Raw genomic sequence first — 17082 nt, 5'->3', positions numbered from 1 at the left:
GCACAAGAACTCCGGGGAAGAAGTAAAATCAGTAATGTGCATAAATAGGAGATTAATACATAAAGATGGAGGGAGAGAAGAGGAGAGAGGAGCTCAGTGTATCCTAGGTAGTCCCCGGCTGTCTAGGCATATAGCAGCATATCTAGGGGCTGGACCAAGGCGAACCTGAACCAGCCCTAACTATAAGCGCTATCAAAAAGGAAGGTCTTAAGCCTGCTCTTAAAAGTGGTGAGTGTGTCTGCCCCCCGGACTGAAACTGGAACCTGGTTCCACAGAAGAGGAGCCTGATAACTGAAGGCTCTGGCTCCCATCCTACTTTTATATACTTATAACTATAAGTTCCTTAAGATAAGAAGGTGCCTGGCCAGTTAGAGCTTTGTAGGTAAGTAAAATATATTTTTTAATTCTATTCTTGATTTAACAGGGAGCCAGTGCAGAGAAGCTAATACTGGAGTAATATGATCTCTTTTCTTAGTTTTTGTTAGAACACGTGCTGCAGCATTCTGGATCAACTGTAAAGATCTAAGAGACCTATTAGAGCAGCCTGATAATGAGTTACAGTAATCTAGTCTAGAGGTAACAAATGCATGAACTAGTTTTTCTGCATCGCTTTGAGACAGGATTTGCCTGATTTTCGCAATGTTACGTAAATGAAAAAAGGCTGTCCTTGAGATCTGTTTTATATAAGAGTTAAAAGACAGATCCTGATCAAAGATAACTCCAAGGTTCTTAACGGTAGTGCTGGATGCCAGAGCAATGCCATCTAGAGAAACTATATCGTTAGATAATTGAATTCGAAGGTGATCTGGGTCTAGTAGGATAACTTCTGTTTTTTCGGAGTTTAACATTAAAAAGTTACAGGTCATCCAGGTTTTTATGTCCGTAAGACATGCTTGAAGTTTAGAGAACTGGTTAGTTTCGTCTGGCTTAATCGATAGATATAACTGGGTATCATCTGCATAACAATGAAAGTTTACTGAGTGTTTTCTGATAATATTCCCCAAGGGAAGCATATATAAGGTAAATAAAATAGGTCCAAGAACAGACCCCTGTGGAACTCCGTGACTGACCCTGGTTATATATATATAGTTAGCCAACACCTCTGGATCAAGAGTAGGTTTCTTAAGAAGAGGTTTAATTACAGCTAGTTTGAAGGCCTGTGGTACATGGCCCGTTAGTAAAGACAGATTGATCATTTCTAATAAAGAATTGCTAATTAAAGGTAAAACTTCCTTAAGCAGCCTAGTCGGAATCGGGTCTAAGAGACAGGTGGAAGGTTTAGACTTAGAAATAGTTAAAGTCAATTGTTGAAGGTCGATGGGAGAAAAGCCATCTAAATATATTTCAGGTTCTACAGCTGTGGATCGATCGGTACTGGTTGAGGGCAGTAGATTATACATTTTTTCTCTAATAGTTAGAATCTTATCATTAAAGAAGTTCATGAAGTCACTACTACTGAGGTTTATAGGAATACACGGCTCAACAGAGCTGTGACTCTCTGTCAGCCTGGCTACAGTGCTGAAGAGAACCCTAGGGTTGTTCTTATTTTTCTCTATTAATGCTGAATAATAGGCTGCTCTAGCATTACGGAGTGCCTTCTTATATATTTTAAGACTGTTAAGACATCCACATTTAAGCCATATCCTTTCAAGTTTTCGCGAATTTGCTTTAAATCGCAGGTTTGAGGATTATACCATGGAGCAAACCTTCTTTCTTTTATTAGCTTCTTTTTTAGAGGAGCTATAGAGTCTAGTGTCATTCGCAGTGAGCATGCAGCACTATCAACAAGATGGTCAATCTGAGACGGACTAAAGCTAGCGTAGGAGTCCTCTGTTATATTGAGCAATGGTACTGAATAAAACCCTGAAGAAATCGCTTCTTTAAATTTAGCTACAGCATTATCAGATAGACATCTAGTGTAGAAACTTTTGCCTAATGGCGTACACTCTGGTAGAACAAATTCAAAGGTTATTAGATAATGGTCCGATAAAAGAGAGTTCTGTTGAGAGACAATTACATTTTCTATTTCAGTACCATAAACCAGAACAAGGTCGAGGGTATGGTTAAAACAGTGAGTCGGTTTATGTACACACTGACAGAAGCCAATAGAATCTAATAATGAACTAAACGCAGTACTAAGGCTATCATTATACACATCCACATGAATATTAAAATCCCCTACAATAATAACTTTATCTGTTTTAAGGACTAAACTTGATAAAAAAACTCTGAGAATTCAGATAGGAATTCAGAATACGCACCTGGTGCACGATACACTATAACAAATAAAATTGACTTTAATGCTTTCCCGCTCGGGTTTGAAAGACTAAGAACAAGGCTTTCAAATGAGTTGTAATTTAATTTAGGTTTAGGGTTTATTAATAGGCTTGAGTCATTTATTGTATTCGTGTTTGTGTCACTTATTCTATTCATATTAGTTTGTTGCATTTATTGTATTCCTATTAGTTTGTTGCACTTATTGTATTCATATTAGTTTGTTGCATTTATTGTATTCTATTAGTTTGTTACTTATTGTTTGTTGCTTATTGTATTTATTGTTTATTCACTTATTGTAGTTTGTTGCACTTATTGTATTCGTGTTTGTGTCACTTATTCTATTCATATTAGTTTGTTGCACTTATTGTATTCGTATTAGTTTGTTTCTGCGCTATACTTTTGCTCTGGTTTATGCTTTAAGATGCTTGTTTAAGAAAGGAGATGCACTTATGACTTCTGGTGAATAGTAGTTCTCTTGAATACCTATGTTGAATACACTTATTGTAAGTCGCTTTGGATAAAAGCGTCTGCTATATGACTGTAATGTAATGTAATGTAATGTACTTACGTTATATAAAAGCAAAGTATTGCATATGAATGCATGTATAATTGAATTCACAGTTGAGGATGCTCATTAGTAGCGGTTAAGGAGAGCTCAATCATTATTACACGGTCTTCCTGAGCAGATGGCGTTTGCCTAATTGTGGAAATGTAGATTCTCAGTTTCTTTGTTTTTCCATTGCGCACTATTAAAGGACCGCAAATAGAATACATACGTTTTTTCCAACATTGTAAACACAGTTTAAAGTAACAATGTTTGTTTACCCTCGTTTGAGCTGTATGTTTTTTTGTGAAGTTGATTTTGATTGAGGTGAGATCCAGTGAATTTCCATTGCATCTTTTAAGCCAACATGGACAAGAAGTAGTAAAAAAAAAGATACATTTGACAACTGGTTGAACTCCCATCTGGTGAGGAAGACTGCAGCTGACTGAAAAGCTCCGGAATGACTGAACTTCCAATGGAGGCTCAAGAGATGCATTACTACATCTGATGTCCAAAATCCATTGTTTTTCCACTGTTGTCCATCTTTCCTCCCTGCACCGACGCGCTGTGATTCTGTGGGAGTTCCCATGGGAGAATAACAAGTGACTCAATGCTTTCAAGCAAAGATAAAGAACGCACAGGATAGAAAAACCCACGCCATCTGTGTCTATGAAACACGATAATGTTAAAAACAAAAAAAATAAACCATGTAAACTTATGGAACAACACCCCATTCAGCAGAGCTCCAATTTGTCACTCGGAATTTATTTAAATGGCAAACACAAGAAAACACTGAAAAGGATGAAATTCCAGCCACCCTGTATTTTTTCGGGACGCTACACGGCTCGCCAATTTGTCAGCTCCACTCCAAAATAGTTCACAAAAGGGCATGCAGGCCTATAAAACCTCCCACACCGGGAAGAGATCCTGGTGAAAGCGGTATACAGTAGCTCCTCAGCCCCCCTCCCCACCCTCCTCCTCCTCCTCCTCCTCACCTCCTCCTCCCTACTCCATGACTAAGTGATTTAGCCAGCTCTGGTGCAGGCCGCCTCTCACTTACAATGCCTCCCTAGGTTAGTGACAGAGCGGGGAGGGTGGCGGAGAAAAAGAGAAAAACCCATTTACAATGCGGCTTACACACGGCCGCCCCGTCCCCACAGACGGCGCCCATCCTTGGATTGATGTGTGGTATGCATAGTTTTTTTTTTTTTTTTTTTTTTTTGGGGGTGCAATTTGGGCACCACAGAGAGGGAGAAAGAGAAAGAGGGCAAGTCTGTGTATGTCGGAGGGGGGGGGGGGGGCTCAGGCTGTCTGTTCCTCTCGCCCTCTCTTTGAGTCAATAGTGTTCCGGCAGCTGAGGTTCTTTATGAGGGGAACAATCTGGAGGGTCTTGTCAGGGTGCCGAGCAGCTGCTGTTTTCTGGCGAGCTTTCTTTCATGGACCACAGGCCTGGAGTGGGCTGGTGAATGCAGACGTGCCCTCCTCCCACCCACCCACCCACCCACCCCCCCCTACCTTCCCCAATTCCTCATCCACCTCCTCCACACTGTAAGCCCCCCCCCACCTCGCGTACAATGCCGGACGAAGAGAGTGGGCCGCAGAGGAGCACGGAGAGAGCGAGAGAGTGTTGTTGTTGTGCGCTACGCTCCTGCTCCGTCACCCGGGGTACCGCCGCTCACCCCACCCGAAACAATGCTTTCATGAGGTATGTGAAGATCCTTTACCTTAAGACAAACACAGGACGTTAAATAGCGTGTTAAAACACAAGCTGGAAGAAATATATATAGCTCGCACACGTTGGCACCTGTGATCACATCTATACAACCTGACGTGTGAGAGGACATTCGATCATTTAATATTTTTTGTTAATAGGTCACAATAAAACTATAAGCCTGATTCAGGTTAGATTAGAAGAGGCTGATTAAAGATGGGCCTCTTGTATTTCTCCTGAGTGGGATTTACATTAGCAGAGCAGTGAGTTTGCATTTGCTCCCTTTCCGTCATTGATTCAGTTAGTAAGATCAGTAACACACACCATCTCCCTTCTTCATATAGGGCTCTGTTATAACATTACATTCACTAGACTAGAACTTAAACAGGGTGTCGCTCTATTCAAGCAGCCACTTCAGAGGAGGACACCGCTGGCACCCTTTCTCCATCGCCCGGTTGCGTTGTCGTGTGGCGGGTGGAGCAGTGAACCTGCACCGGTCGGTTTCTGGCTGGTTGTTTGGCTTCACTTTCCGACGAGCGTCTCCTGTTTAGCTTCCGTCTGAAGGCACCAGGTTCCCCGTGGTGTCCAGCTGCATGCATTTACACGTGCACGCAGACACTGGGCACTCTGTGTGGTCTCTGTAATGGACACATGGGGGTCAATTAAGAACACAGAAGTTTGTAAATCGTGGCTAAAACAACACAAAAGGGCGTGGCAGGTAACTGTACCTTCTGTTCATTGAAATAAAAAAAAAAATCTGTATTTCTTTTTACACTTTAGCTTTAGTCAAAATAAAACAAAGAGGGTTTTGCCAAAGGAAAATGATTCTGATCTTCTCTACATTGCTTTTATAAGTGACAGATAACTATTAGCTTTACCCTTTAAAGAGGACACCAGGATTGCCTCCAAACTGACCAGCCATCCTTCTTTAACAGGATCCCAACATGGATTTCACTTTTCGTATACCTTTATAATTAAGTGACAGGTATCTAAGAGTTGTAGTGACTTATTTAAGATCCGAAAAATCACTTTGCCTTCAACAAATATAGCAGAGAGAGAGAGAGACGTTGTTTTGCACAACAACTTATCTTACGTCTGATCTTTTTGCTATCAACTCTTTATATATTTGACAATAGTTACATTTTGCCTTTTGTACTGATGGATATTGGATTCTTCTTGTTCCATTTTTGAAAATCTAATGAACAGAAGGTACACGGACCATTTGTAGTAGCAAAAATGTATCCACACATGTGCAGCATCCATTAAAAGTCCCACCTGAACCAGCTGAGCATGTGGCCGGCGTGGCCCCCGTGTCGACAGTTGTGACACCAGGTGAACCAGTTGTTGAACTGAGCCAGTTTGTTCTCCCTCGTCAAGTCCACTTTCTCATCCGACTTCCCTGTTCCTGCCAGACAGGATTAATCCATAAATCAACATTAGCAATCATAAACATTTGACTATCTATGTCAACGTTGGTGTGAACGATGTCACAGCCATAAAAAAAAAAGGGATATGCCGCTGAACGTCCAGGTGCAGCTGCCTCTAAATGCAGATCAAAGTCCACGCAATCTCCTCGGTTATAAACTATTACGCTGCTGCAAGATGGTATACATGAGCATCTGTCTACATCCTCCACACAGGCCAGCTCACCTGGGCAATTAGAAACAGGTGTGCCCATGTTCATGAGGCAGAGGGCGCAGCGTGGCAGCGGTTTCCTGCAGCCGGGGCAACTGGTGACTTTTGACTTGGTGGGCGAGCCGCTGACCCCGTACTGGCTGAAGCCGCGGCCCTGGTGGGGCATCGCCGAGCAGCTGTAGGAGATGGACTTGCCGCAGAAGTTGCAGCTCACAAACACCTGTCGCACAAGAACAAAGACAAAGGTCGGTTGATAAGGTGCCGGCGAACATGAAGGTGAAACCAACAAACACACGCTCGCCAGCTGTCTGATTTTCACTTTGAGGCGAGAAGAAGATAAGCACGTGATAATACAGCAATAATCCCAATGTGTTCAACTGTGAATATGGGAATGTCAGTGGTGCAGTTCGGTGGTGCAGAGGTTTGCTGGCAGCACCAGCGTACTTATAATCACACGTAAAAACGCTTTTAGTGTTCTACTTTGTAAAAGGATCTGTTTAAGTCCAGTATGTGTGCTATCTGGAGCAGAGAGAACAACAGAGATTGCTCACTAGAACACTGGTTTTTATGACAAGCATTGGAGAGCAGCAGAGCTGTGGGTGTTACGAGCTTGGCACAAACTACCTTTGCTGCAATAAACAGTACAAGCGTCACGATATCGAAGGCTGTAAACAAACAAGACAGACTGCTTTGAGTTTGCCCTATCACATCAGAGGCAGCTCATTTTATGGCAAGTCACTGTAACGCCTTTTTACAGATATGCATTATTAAAACATATCCCGTAACCTGTAATGAATGACACGATCAAACACAAGTATTTATGGGTGCATTTTACGAGTAATTTCATTAATTATTAATCTCTATAATTTTTGGGGGATTGTCCACTAGCAACAACAACATAAAGCACAGAAAAGCAGCACATCCTCATATTTTTAGAAGCAAGCAAAAGATTTTCCAAAAATAAATGACTTATTACTTAGTAATCAAATCTTAGTTATTTTTATTAAGTTTAATCCAACTTAAAAGGAAGGAGTCCCTATCTGTCTTAACATTTTCTTGACAGCTGTTAATCTAATCGACTTCACACTTGGCGAGTGTATGGATAAGGACCCAAAGAAGTGCAGTGTCGAGTGAGAGCTCTTGAGATCTACGGGACATTTATTTATTGACAGGGACAGTACCCAAGCTTCTTATAAGCTAATTTACATACGTAGTCCAAGAGCAGGAGACAGAGAGTAACATATCTGTTAAGAGAGTTAACACTGTAGTATAAGAACACAATTACAAGACAGTACACATTCATTTTACGATAACAAAATCATATATTAGTATTTATTAGTATTGCGTAATGTACAAACTGTTAAGTGTTGAGAGGGAAGAACTGCATGCTGGGTACAGCTTCCTCTCAGAAGATATTCATGTGAGCTTTTGCTCCGGATCCAAGGAAGCTTTGTGCCGAGTGGGAAGCTGTTTGTATGAGCGGTTCTTCAGATATAGCACTAGCCCCTAAACTGATTTACTTATCTACCCCCGATGCTCCTTACCTGGGCCAGCGGTTTGGAGCTGGGGTCCAGCTTGCCTCTATGGATGTCAAACTCGGCCCGTTTGTGCCAGAATCTCCAAGCATCCAACAGGTTGCGGTAGTTTTCGATCCAGCATTGGACCCGAGGGTCTTTCAACACTTCACCTGGAGAACCCTGTTGGAAGATTTTTTAGCTTTACGTCACATTATCACTTCATTGCACTGGGATGCATGTCTGGTCACATCAAAAAAAGGTAGTCAAGGTGTACTAGAACAAAAAAGCTTCCAAAAGTCTCACCCTCCCCGCACCCATCTCTCTGGTGGAATGTGTACATGTTTGTGTAAATGTATGTAATTGTATACGCAATTACCGCATATGTGCTGGATGACTTGTACCCTACAGTACTCTATTCAGCAGGTTAAGACAGGAACGTAATAAAAGCAAACTACAGCATGTTAAATAAGACCTGTTCCACCACTGTGATGTCTGCACCTTTCTTTATAGAAACAAGTGCATGGCAGCAAACAACTCTTTTCTTGCTTCACATTGTTATTGGAGCTGGCAATTGTGTAAAGAATAACAGCTGGGACTTTTCAGAAAAATGAAGAGGCAAGTCTTAGCACGCACCTCTGTGATTCCTCCTAGGGTGCGATCAGACTGACAGTTGCTTATTGTCTTTGTGTCGGGTTTGTGTTTAGTTCATTTAGGTTAATGATTGAACCTTTTTATTTTGGGGTCACTTACTATAACATGTTGTACTTTCAACCAGAAGAGCCCAGTCTGCAGTTTATGCATGGCACAATACAAGTTAATAAGGCATTGTTATCACCTCTCGCAATAAACCATAATAGTTGGGCTAGAGGTTGGCAGTTAGGTTCCACTATGGCCCAGTCTTTTCTAACACTATTCAAAAGGAGTGCAACTAGTTATTTTAGGTCTAATGAATTTACCAAGAGCATTTCTTTTTTTAAACAATTATAGCATTGTATCCGAGGCCAGAAAACCAAAACAATTTGGCAGAAAATGACTCAAACAAGCAATCATAAAAGCTGTGTGGCAAAGAGAAAGATCGACAAACAATAAACAGTGGCCTGCTTCATTTCTAGATTTCCCTCAATCCTCCGACTTGTGACTTTTAATCTCCTTAAATGCATCTCGAGGAGCCAGGAGGCTTCCCAGAATAGTTGTAAGCGAGGATACAAAAACACTAAAAAGACAAACTTGCATAAATGTGTCTGTCTTTGTGTACCTTCAGCATGCAGAAGCTGGCAGTCTGGACGTCTCCGGTGCGGTCCACGTAGCTCTCCATCAGGTCCACGCCATCTTTAGTCAAACCCGTCAGCAGGATGCCCTCCAGGTTGCCCGCCTCCTTCATCTCGTTGGTCAGTTTGTCGATGTATCGAGGCAGCTGCAGACAGATACCCCAGAGATATATTTACAAACGTAACATCATCATACATATTTAGAGTAATTAATTAGGAGATGGTGTTAAAGGATGTGACATATGCATAACTACAGTGTGTTGTCAGGTGATTGCCTTGTATTGTGTTACCTGTGCGTCGCTGAGAAACATGCAGGCAAAGGCAACGCGGTCCCGCACAGCAACACTGCTCTCAAACTGAAACACAGACATAGGATTTTTCTTTTTACTTCTCGTCATTTTCCATATGAAATGCTTCAATTTACATTGAGCATCTTTCACCATAGTATACGTCTCCACATTGGCACTCGCTAGTTATTTGCCTGTAATGTTAAAATCTCAGTCACAGCTCTGCAGGAAATGATTTCACACCTAATCAACTCTAAAAGCCAAGATCGTCAATGCAACTAGACTAAATGCTCTTATTGTGTAGTCAACCCCTCTTGGCTAGGAAAAAGGCCTAAAGAGATAAATGAATGTGACAGCAGCAGGTGGCCAAAATCTGATGAGGGAGAGGAAAAGCACAAACATACACTCAGTGTACCTGGGAACATTTTCTGTGAGGTGTTTTATGACTTGAAACAAATCTCTTCCTGTTATTCCACCGCCGTATTAACTACCTGTTCGGCGCGGTGTTTATAATATGTACACGCTTTCATTAAGCTGGAACAAAACAGCTTCTGTTCAGAGAGGAAAGAGTGCCAGTTTAAACACTTTTCCTTTTTGCCGACTTCCCTTGTGTTCGCAATAGAGCTACGAAGGTTCCTCCATAGTAAGAGATTCAATACCAGCACGCCGTCGTAGGCTCCAGGCTCGCTGGTGAGAAAGGCAAACATGACACAGAGGTAGGGGTTCTTCAGCTGCAGCCTCAGAGAGCTGCACATCTCCCTCCACAGGGAGGACTTCTCGTCGGTGTAGCCTGAGAGAGCCATGGCAACCACATTCAGGTTCAGGTCACCTGGGGGAAAAAAGGAGCCAGACACGTAGGTTTATTCACTTTGTGCAAAGTCATTACTGTAAGTGCAACACAATAAAAAAAAGTTTTTTGATGGGGCGTCTGACTGAGCCCAATTGTTCATGGTGATTTAGCTTTGTGCCTCAATAGAAATAAGTTCCAGGAAACAGGAATTACTTTAAAATAGACCTTTGTTTTAGGGTTAGCTCACATTAAAAACAACTCTATCATCTTTTGGTTATGCTGGGTCCTCTATCAGAGAGCAGAGTTCTAAACCTAACTGAAGAGAGGGGTTTAAAGGACCATTTGAGCAGAAATAAAGCCGTATATTAACATAAATCACGTATTTTTCAGAGGTAAAGCAGACATCTTGTGCATTGTTATTATAAAACATGCTCAGTGATTGAAAACAGAGATGACATTTTGGGAGTTATGCTCTGTTTTCTTGCCAAGAGTTAGATTAGAAAATGGATAACATTCTCATGTCTGCATGCAAAATAAGAATCTACAGTAAGCAGCCAGTTAGCTTAGCATAAAGACAGGACAGAACAACTAGCCTGGTTCTGTCCAAAGGTTAAAAAATAACAACTTAGAAGTATATCTAAAGCTCTCAATACATTTTTTTAGCTTTTGTAAAACAAACAATATTTAACATGTTAATAGTGAGCTTTAGAGGTGCTGGTAGGTTGATTTTTTTTCTCAACTGGTTTACCAGGCTTAGCTTTAAGATAAGCTTTAGCGTCCTGTGGCTGTAGCTTCATATTTCATAGACAGATATGAGGGTGACTTCGTATCATCTCATCAAACTCTGGTCAAGAAAAGTGAATAAGCATTTTTTCTAAAATGTCAAACTGTTCCTTTAACATTAAACGAATAGTAAATGTCAATTGTAAATGTTAGCAAAAATGACATAATACAGTAAAAGTAAGAAAGGCAGTTTCCAGTTGGCCAGTAGATTATCACTTTACTATATATTTAAAAAGAGAAAAACAGACTATATGCTGTCTAACCAGTACAGAAGGTCCAAGCTGCTGTTTGAGAAGAAAACCCTGTTAAAATGTGTCTGCTGACACACCTTATCTAATGATCACCTTGTCAGTCATGTTCAGAAAACACTTGACCTACATTTTTTTGACCTACAAGTCATGACATACGTAAACAACAGCCTTCTCTCTCCATTTTGTTCAACCTCAGTGTGAAAAGCACTGCAGGATGAGTGTTGTGTGAAAAACAAGGATCTCCTGCTGTTACATTTTTTAAATTCCTGAAGATCTTAACTTCATCTGTTGAGAGACTCTGAAGGAAAAAGGCACTTAGCACACTTAAGACTTAAACTGTGTTTATCAGGAGTCCAATGTTATATTCAACTCATTTCTGAGCAGTTTTTTTAAACACACTCTGGACCTGACACAACATAGCTTTATAAATGTTGCTTAAATCATTTCCTGTTGAAGCAGCATGACGTTACAGAGCACAGTAATGCAGAGGCAGATCACTCTGAAGTGCAAGTTCTTTTCACATTTTCCTGATGTTTTATAGACTAAACAACTACCAACAAACTGATGAATAATCATCAGATTGAACATTGATGAAATGAAGATAATCACTGTGTGTTTGGTCTGAATCATTCTTCCTTCCAGTCACCACTTTGGCTTCAAAGACACACCTGTTTCCTACCTCCCCCCCTCCTCCTCCTCTCCTTACACCCACTCACCCCTCTCAGCGGTGGCTCCCTTGTTGAGGATCTGGATGGCCCGGCGGATGTCCAGGTTGAACAGAGCCACGGCGGCCGCTTGCTCCCACTCGCGCTCGTGTTCCAGCGATCGCAGGAAGATCTCCACGTCGATGTCGGGGCCCCGGCTGATCCAGCCGCAGAGCCGCAGGGCGAGGCAGCGCTCCTCGCTGTGGAACCGCGGCACGTCAGTCTGCCGGTCTGAACCGCTCCAGCATCTGCGGCTCTCTGTTGTGCCTGGAGGGAACCAGGGAGAAACACACAGAATATTCAACGAGTCCATAACCTCCAATCTAGCAATGTACTATCAATGTAGGATATCACAAACAAAAACTAATAATGTTAAGAAATACTATCTAACAAAGGTCTGATTCTTCCTCACAGAGTGTTTCATCATGTTAGACATTCAGGTGGTTCAGATCATCAGTGCCTCGCTGACTTACCTGAGCTGGTCTTCACAATGTTCTTGATACCAGAGTAGACCACCAACTGTTTGTTCCCCTGCAGTTTCAGCTCCAAGTCCTCTGCACACTGCTTCATATGTGATGCTTATATAGGAATTGTAACTGATATTGCAGTTCAAACAACATAATGATAAAACAAACCAGGGCAGACCGAGGTGCTTAAGAACCAGAATTACGACAGAACTTTATCATATTAGTTCAAATTTGAACCGGACCAAAGAAGAGTAACAGTTAAACTGCAGCTGAATCCAAGAAATCCATCAGACATTTTTACCATGAAAACAAGAATTAGTCCCGACTATAAAAGATAAACTTCTAAATTTAGGATATATGAAGGCTGACTCAATTTAAAATCTATATTTTCTTTAATCTTTATATGATATTATATATATATATATTATATATTTATACAAACCAATTGTACACCATTAAAATAGTTAGAAATATTCTATACTCACAGGAAACTTCTATACAGTGACTTCTAAAATATTTATCTGCATGAATTAATGTATTTAAATATTAAGTATAAAAATTCAATATATATCTAACAAGGGGCAAAAAGACTGTTCTGCACATGTGACCAGTTAGGTGTGAAGAAGAGATAAAAGTCCAGGAAATAAGGATTAGTAAAGCACAACTATTCCAAATCCCAGTTATTACACAATGACCGTATTTGCACCACCTCATCATCAAAAAGGATATAAAACAGATCATACCACAGACACTTAAGCTGGGAGTCGTTCCCCCCCGCCAGCAGGTGGTTCCTCCACACCTGGACGGTATCGTGTCCGTACCTGGACTGAGCCCTCTGCCTCATCTTAGTGGCGATGTCTTTCTCGATGGCGCCCTCCACCCCTTCTGCTCCATCCTCAGCGCAGTCGTACAGGTGTCTGCCGCACGCCCACATGAGCGAGGTGGTGGAGCTCCAGGCCAGAGAGATGCGTTCGAACACGGTGAAGTCGGTCATGACCCGGTTGGCCGCCGACACCACCACCATGCGGTTCTGAGAGGACGGGTGCCAGGCGAAGCTGCCGATCTGGCTTTCACAGGGCTGCACGCTTCGCTCGATGATGGTGGGCTCCGTCTCGTCGCCGATGGGTGTGGGTGTGTGCTGCATGTCGTACAGGCGGATGATGTTGCTGTCACGGGTCAGTGTGGCCAGCAGGCCGGTACGAGTTGGACACCAAGCCACCTGAAATGAGAAAAGAAATCATCTTGTTATTAACTGCCAACTATCTGCTTTTAAAATCTACTGTATTTAATGTTTTGTCAACAAACTAACATCCCCATCTTTAACTGGACAGAGCTTGAACCTTTTGCTCATCTCCTCCAAAACAAACTGCATCATACCTTAGTGAGCGGCTTAGGCTGCTCGCTGAGCGTGAGCACGGGCTTCTCAAACTTCCTCAGATCCCAGATGGCCACCTGACCCTCAAAAAAAGAGGCCACGCGGTCATGGAAGTGTGGGTCGACCGTCACCCCCTGGATGGCCTTAGTGTTGACAAACGTCTTCTGGCTCGTGTTTCTCAGGTCAAATATTGCGAGGTTCCGGTGCATGCCAGCCAACAGCAGCTTTGGGTCACGCAGCAGCCAGCAGAGGGACAGGCAGGCATCGTTCTGGCCCAACTCGTACAGCGGTTTGGTCACCACTGAGCTCGAGTCCAAATCCACAGACGAGAGGCGGATCTTCTCAGAGGCGACGCTGACCTCTGGGGAAAACTTACTGCTGATGTCCCATATGAGGACAGAGAAGTCTGCCCTGTGCTTGTCCAACCCGGCAGCCAGCAAGTTGCTGTCCACCGGGTTCCAGGCTAAAGTGTTGCATTGTCGCGCGTGCTTGGGCACAAACTCTTTCCCCACCAGCTCTTTGCAGGTGGAGTTGTGGCTCTGACCCAAGCTGGTGAGCACCACTCTGCCGTTAGCCTGGCCCACGGCGAGCAGACACTCGGGCTCATGCTTCGGGTACCAGGCCACACATTTCATGTAAGGGGTGTCAGAGTTAATGGCCAGCAGAGTGGCAGCGGTTTCCTCGGAGAGCGGGAGGGTGCCAGCCTTGGTTTCCGAGCCGCCCACGGGTCCAATACGATACAGGCCCAGCTCAGAGTCACAGATGACATAGCGGTCCGGGTGGTGGGGGGACCACAGGATGTCTGGCTTGGAGCCACTCATGATTCAGAGGCAGACTAGAAGGATCTCAAGGAAATCTGCAACCTGGAGAATGGGACAGAGAAGCAAAGACATTAGATAGCTCAGTTGGTAGAGCGGAGGACTGTAGGCATTTCCTGTCATTCCCTGACAATCCCAGTGGAAAATAAGCAGGTATCCTTAGGTCGCTGGTTCAATTCCGGCTCGAAGGATGTACTTATGGGGCGGCTGTGGCGTAGTGGAGAGCAAGGTAGTTCGATACCTGGCTTCGGCAGTCGATGTGTCCTTGGGCAAGACACTTAACCCCAAGTTGCTCCTGAAGGCTTGCCATCGGTGTGGACTGGATGATGAATGTTAGTTAGAGTCTGATGGTGGCACCTTGCATGGTAGCCTGTCATCAGTGTGTGAATGGGTGAATGATATGTAATATACTACTGATTGTAAGTCGCTTTGGATAAAAGCGACTTACGACTTATGTAATATACTACTGATTGTAAGTCGCTTTGGATAAAAGCGACTTACGACTTATGTAATATACTACTGATTGTAAGTCGCTTTGGATAAAAGCGACTTACAATCAGTAGTATATTACATATCATTCACCCATTCACACACTGATGACAGGCTACCATGCAAGGTCTCGCTTTGGTCTGCTAAATGACTGTAATGTAATGTAATGTAATGTAGAACATGAACAAATATTAGTGATACTGGCCAAAAAGGTGGACCAAAACACAATAATAATAATAATTAAGATTTACAAACATGTTGGATTAACTCATCTGTTCATGTAAATCTAACATAATGATGTCAAAGCAATAATGATAATAATAATAATAATAATAATAATAATAATAATAATAAAAAAAAAAGCAATCTGATGCTAACTAGCTGTTTAAATAGAAGAGCAACCTTCTGACTGTAATGTAAACCAAAATGACTGTAATGTAATGTAGAACATGAACAAATACTAGTGATACTGGACCAAAAACACAATAATGGACCAAAACACAATAAATAATAATAATAATAAAAAACAAACATAATAATAATAATTAAGATTTACAAACATGTTGGATTAACTCATATGTTCATGTAAATCTAACATAATGATGAAAAACTGGCCAAAAAGGTGGACCAAAACACAATAATGATAATAATAATAATAATAATAATAATTAAGATTTACAAACATGTTGGATTAACTCATATGTTCATGTAAATCTAACATAATGATGAAAAATGATCAATCTGATGCTAACTAGCTGTTTAAATAGAAGAGCAACCTGCAGCCATTTAAATGTGAAGTTTGTTGACATGCTAACTCTGAGCTAATGCTAACGAGAGGAGTACGAGCTGAAACAAACTAACTGGCGCAGATTTAACCTTCAGTGGGAAACATTTTAATAAATCTTTACAATATTAATCATGCTGTGATGCTTACGTTCATGCAAAGTGTTTAAATCAGCGGGTGAATTGCGATTTGACGCGCACATGTCGAGCAGGGGAATCTGCGAGCTCCTCCGGATGTTGTGTGTTACACCAAAACACGTCCGTGGGGGTCGGAGTGTTTGGGTACTCGAAGGTTCCGGTTAGGCGCGCAGTTTACCAGCAGAGGGCGCCGGAACCAAAGTGTGTGAAAATAAGATAAAATAAAATAAGATAAGATAAAATAAGATAATCCTTTATTAGTGCAAACAAGAGATATAGTAAAAAAAAAAAAAAAATATTATAAATAATAATTAATTAATAAGTATTATAAATAAGCAAAAGAGCAATAAAAACAGTAACTGAAATATTATATATACAGACAGAAACTATTATAACTATTGTATTGCACAGTGTATTTCTGTGTTGCAGAGGTTTTTAGTGTCATGTGGTCTACTGGGAGTAGAGCTGGTTGTGCAACCTGACAGCAGCAGAAAAGATAAGATAAGATAAGATAAAATAAGATAATCCTTTATTAGTGCAAACAATAGATATAGTTAAAAAAAACAAGATCAAAAATAAGTATTATAAATAAGCAAATGAGCAATAAAAAACTGTAAAGAATCCACAGTAACTGAAATATTATATATACAGACAGAAACTATTATAACTATTGTATTGCACTGTGTATCTGTGTATATATTGCAATACTATAACTATAATTATTCTGTCTGTATTTATAAGATTTTTTTTGTTATTGTGGATTTATTTTCTTTCTTACTTACTTACTTAAAATACTTGTTTGTTTTTTTCTACTATGTACCTTGTTTGCATTATATCTATGCTGCTGTAATCCTGATAAAATAAGATAAACTGAAATATTATATATACAGACAGAAACTATTATAACTATTGTATTGCACAGTGTATTTGTGTTGCAGAGGTTTTTAGTGTCATGTGGTCTACTGGGAGCAGAGCTGGTTGTGCAACCTGACAGCAGCAGAAAATAAGATAAGATAAGATAAGATAAGATAAGATAATCCTTTATAAATCCTGCAGCGGGGAAATGTACAGGATTACAGCAGCATAGATATAGTGCAAACAAGGTACATAGTAGAAAAAAACAAACAAGTATTTTAAGTAAGTAAGTAAGTAAGAAAAAAAAAATCCACAATAACAAAATAAAATCTTATAAATACAGACAGAATAATTATAGTTATAGTATTGCAATATATACACAGATACACA

General features: G+C 41.3%; 1 protein-coding gene and 1 non-coding gene across 2 annotated transcripts; one reads left to right on the top strand and one right to left on the bottom strand.

Annotated features, from left to right (window-relative positions):
- Positions 1–4346: 4346 nt before the first annotated feature.
- Positions 4347–15952, bottom strand: mios (missing oocyte, meiosis regulator, homolog (Drosophila)). Its single transcript, XM_054621733.1, has 12 exons — positions 15851–15952; positions 13612–14472; positions 12964–13453; positions 12241–12339; positions 11780–12034; positions 9899–10068; positions 9243–9308; positions 8940–9098; positions 7712–7864; positions 6183–6387; positions 5808–5937; positions 4347–5170 (listed from the first exon to the last, which is right to left on the bottom strand). The coding sequence occupies exons 2-12, from the start codon at positions 14428–14430 to the stop codon at positions 5080–5082; spliced, it is 2637 nt and encodes an 878-aa protein (XP_054477708.1). The 5' UTR covers positions 14431–14472; positions 15851–15952; the 3' UTR covers positions 4347–5079.
- On the top strand, positions 14500–14618 carry trnay-gua (transfer RNA tyrosine (anticodon GUA)). Its single transcript has 2 exons — positions 14500–14536; positions 14583–14618. It is a non-coding gene; the product is annotated as a tRNA-Tyr (tRNA).
- Positions 15953–17082: the final 1130 nt, after the last annotated feature.

This window comes from Anoplopoma fimbria, chromosome 20, assembly GCF_027596085.1.
Source record: "Anoplopoma fimbria isolate UVic2021 breed Golden Eagle Sablefish chromosome 20, Afim_UVic_2022, whole genome shotgun sequence".
Classification (NCBI taxonomy): Eukaryota; Metazoa; Chordata; class Actinopteri; order Perciformes; family Anoplopomatidae; genus Anoplopoma; species Anoplopoma fimbria.
This window is presented reverse-complemented; position numbering and strand designations above follow the sequence as displayed.

What these genes read in the sequence shown, in the direction of transcription:
- mios (XM_054621733.1), bottom strand. Translation starts at nt 14,430, where the DNA reads ATGAGTGGCTCCAAGCCAGACATCCTGTGGTCCCCCCACCACCCGGAC. An exon ending in TCTGTGGTATGATCTGTTTT is followed by an intron (nt 12,340 to 12,963) that starts ATATCCTTTTTG and finishes TATAAGCATCAC; the next exon opens with ATATGAAGCAGTGTGCAGAG. An exon ending in GGGAGCCACCGCTGAGAGGG is followed by an intron (nt 10,069 to 11,779) that starts GTGAGTGGGTGT and finishes TTTTTCCCCCAG; the next exon opens with GTGACCTGAACCTGAATGTG.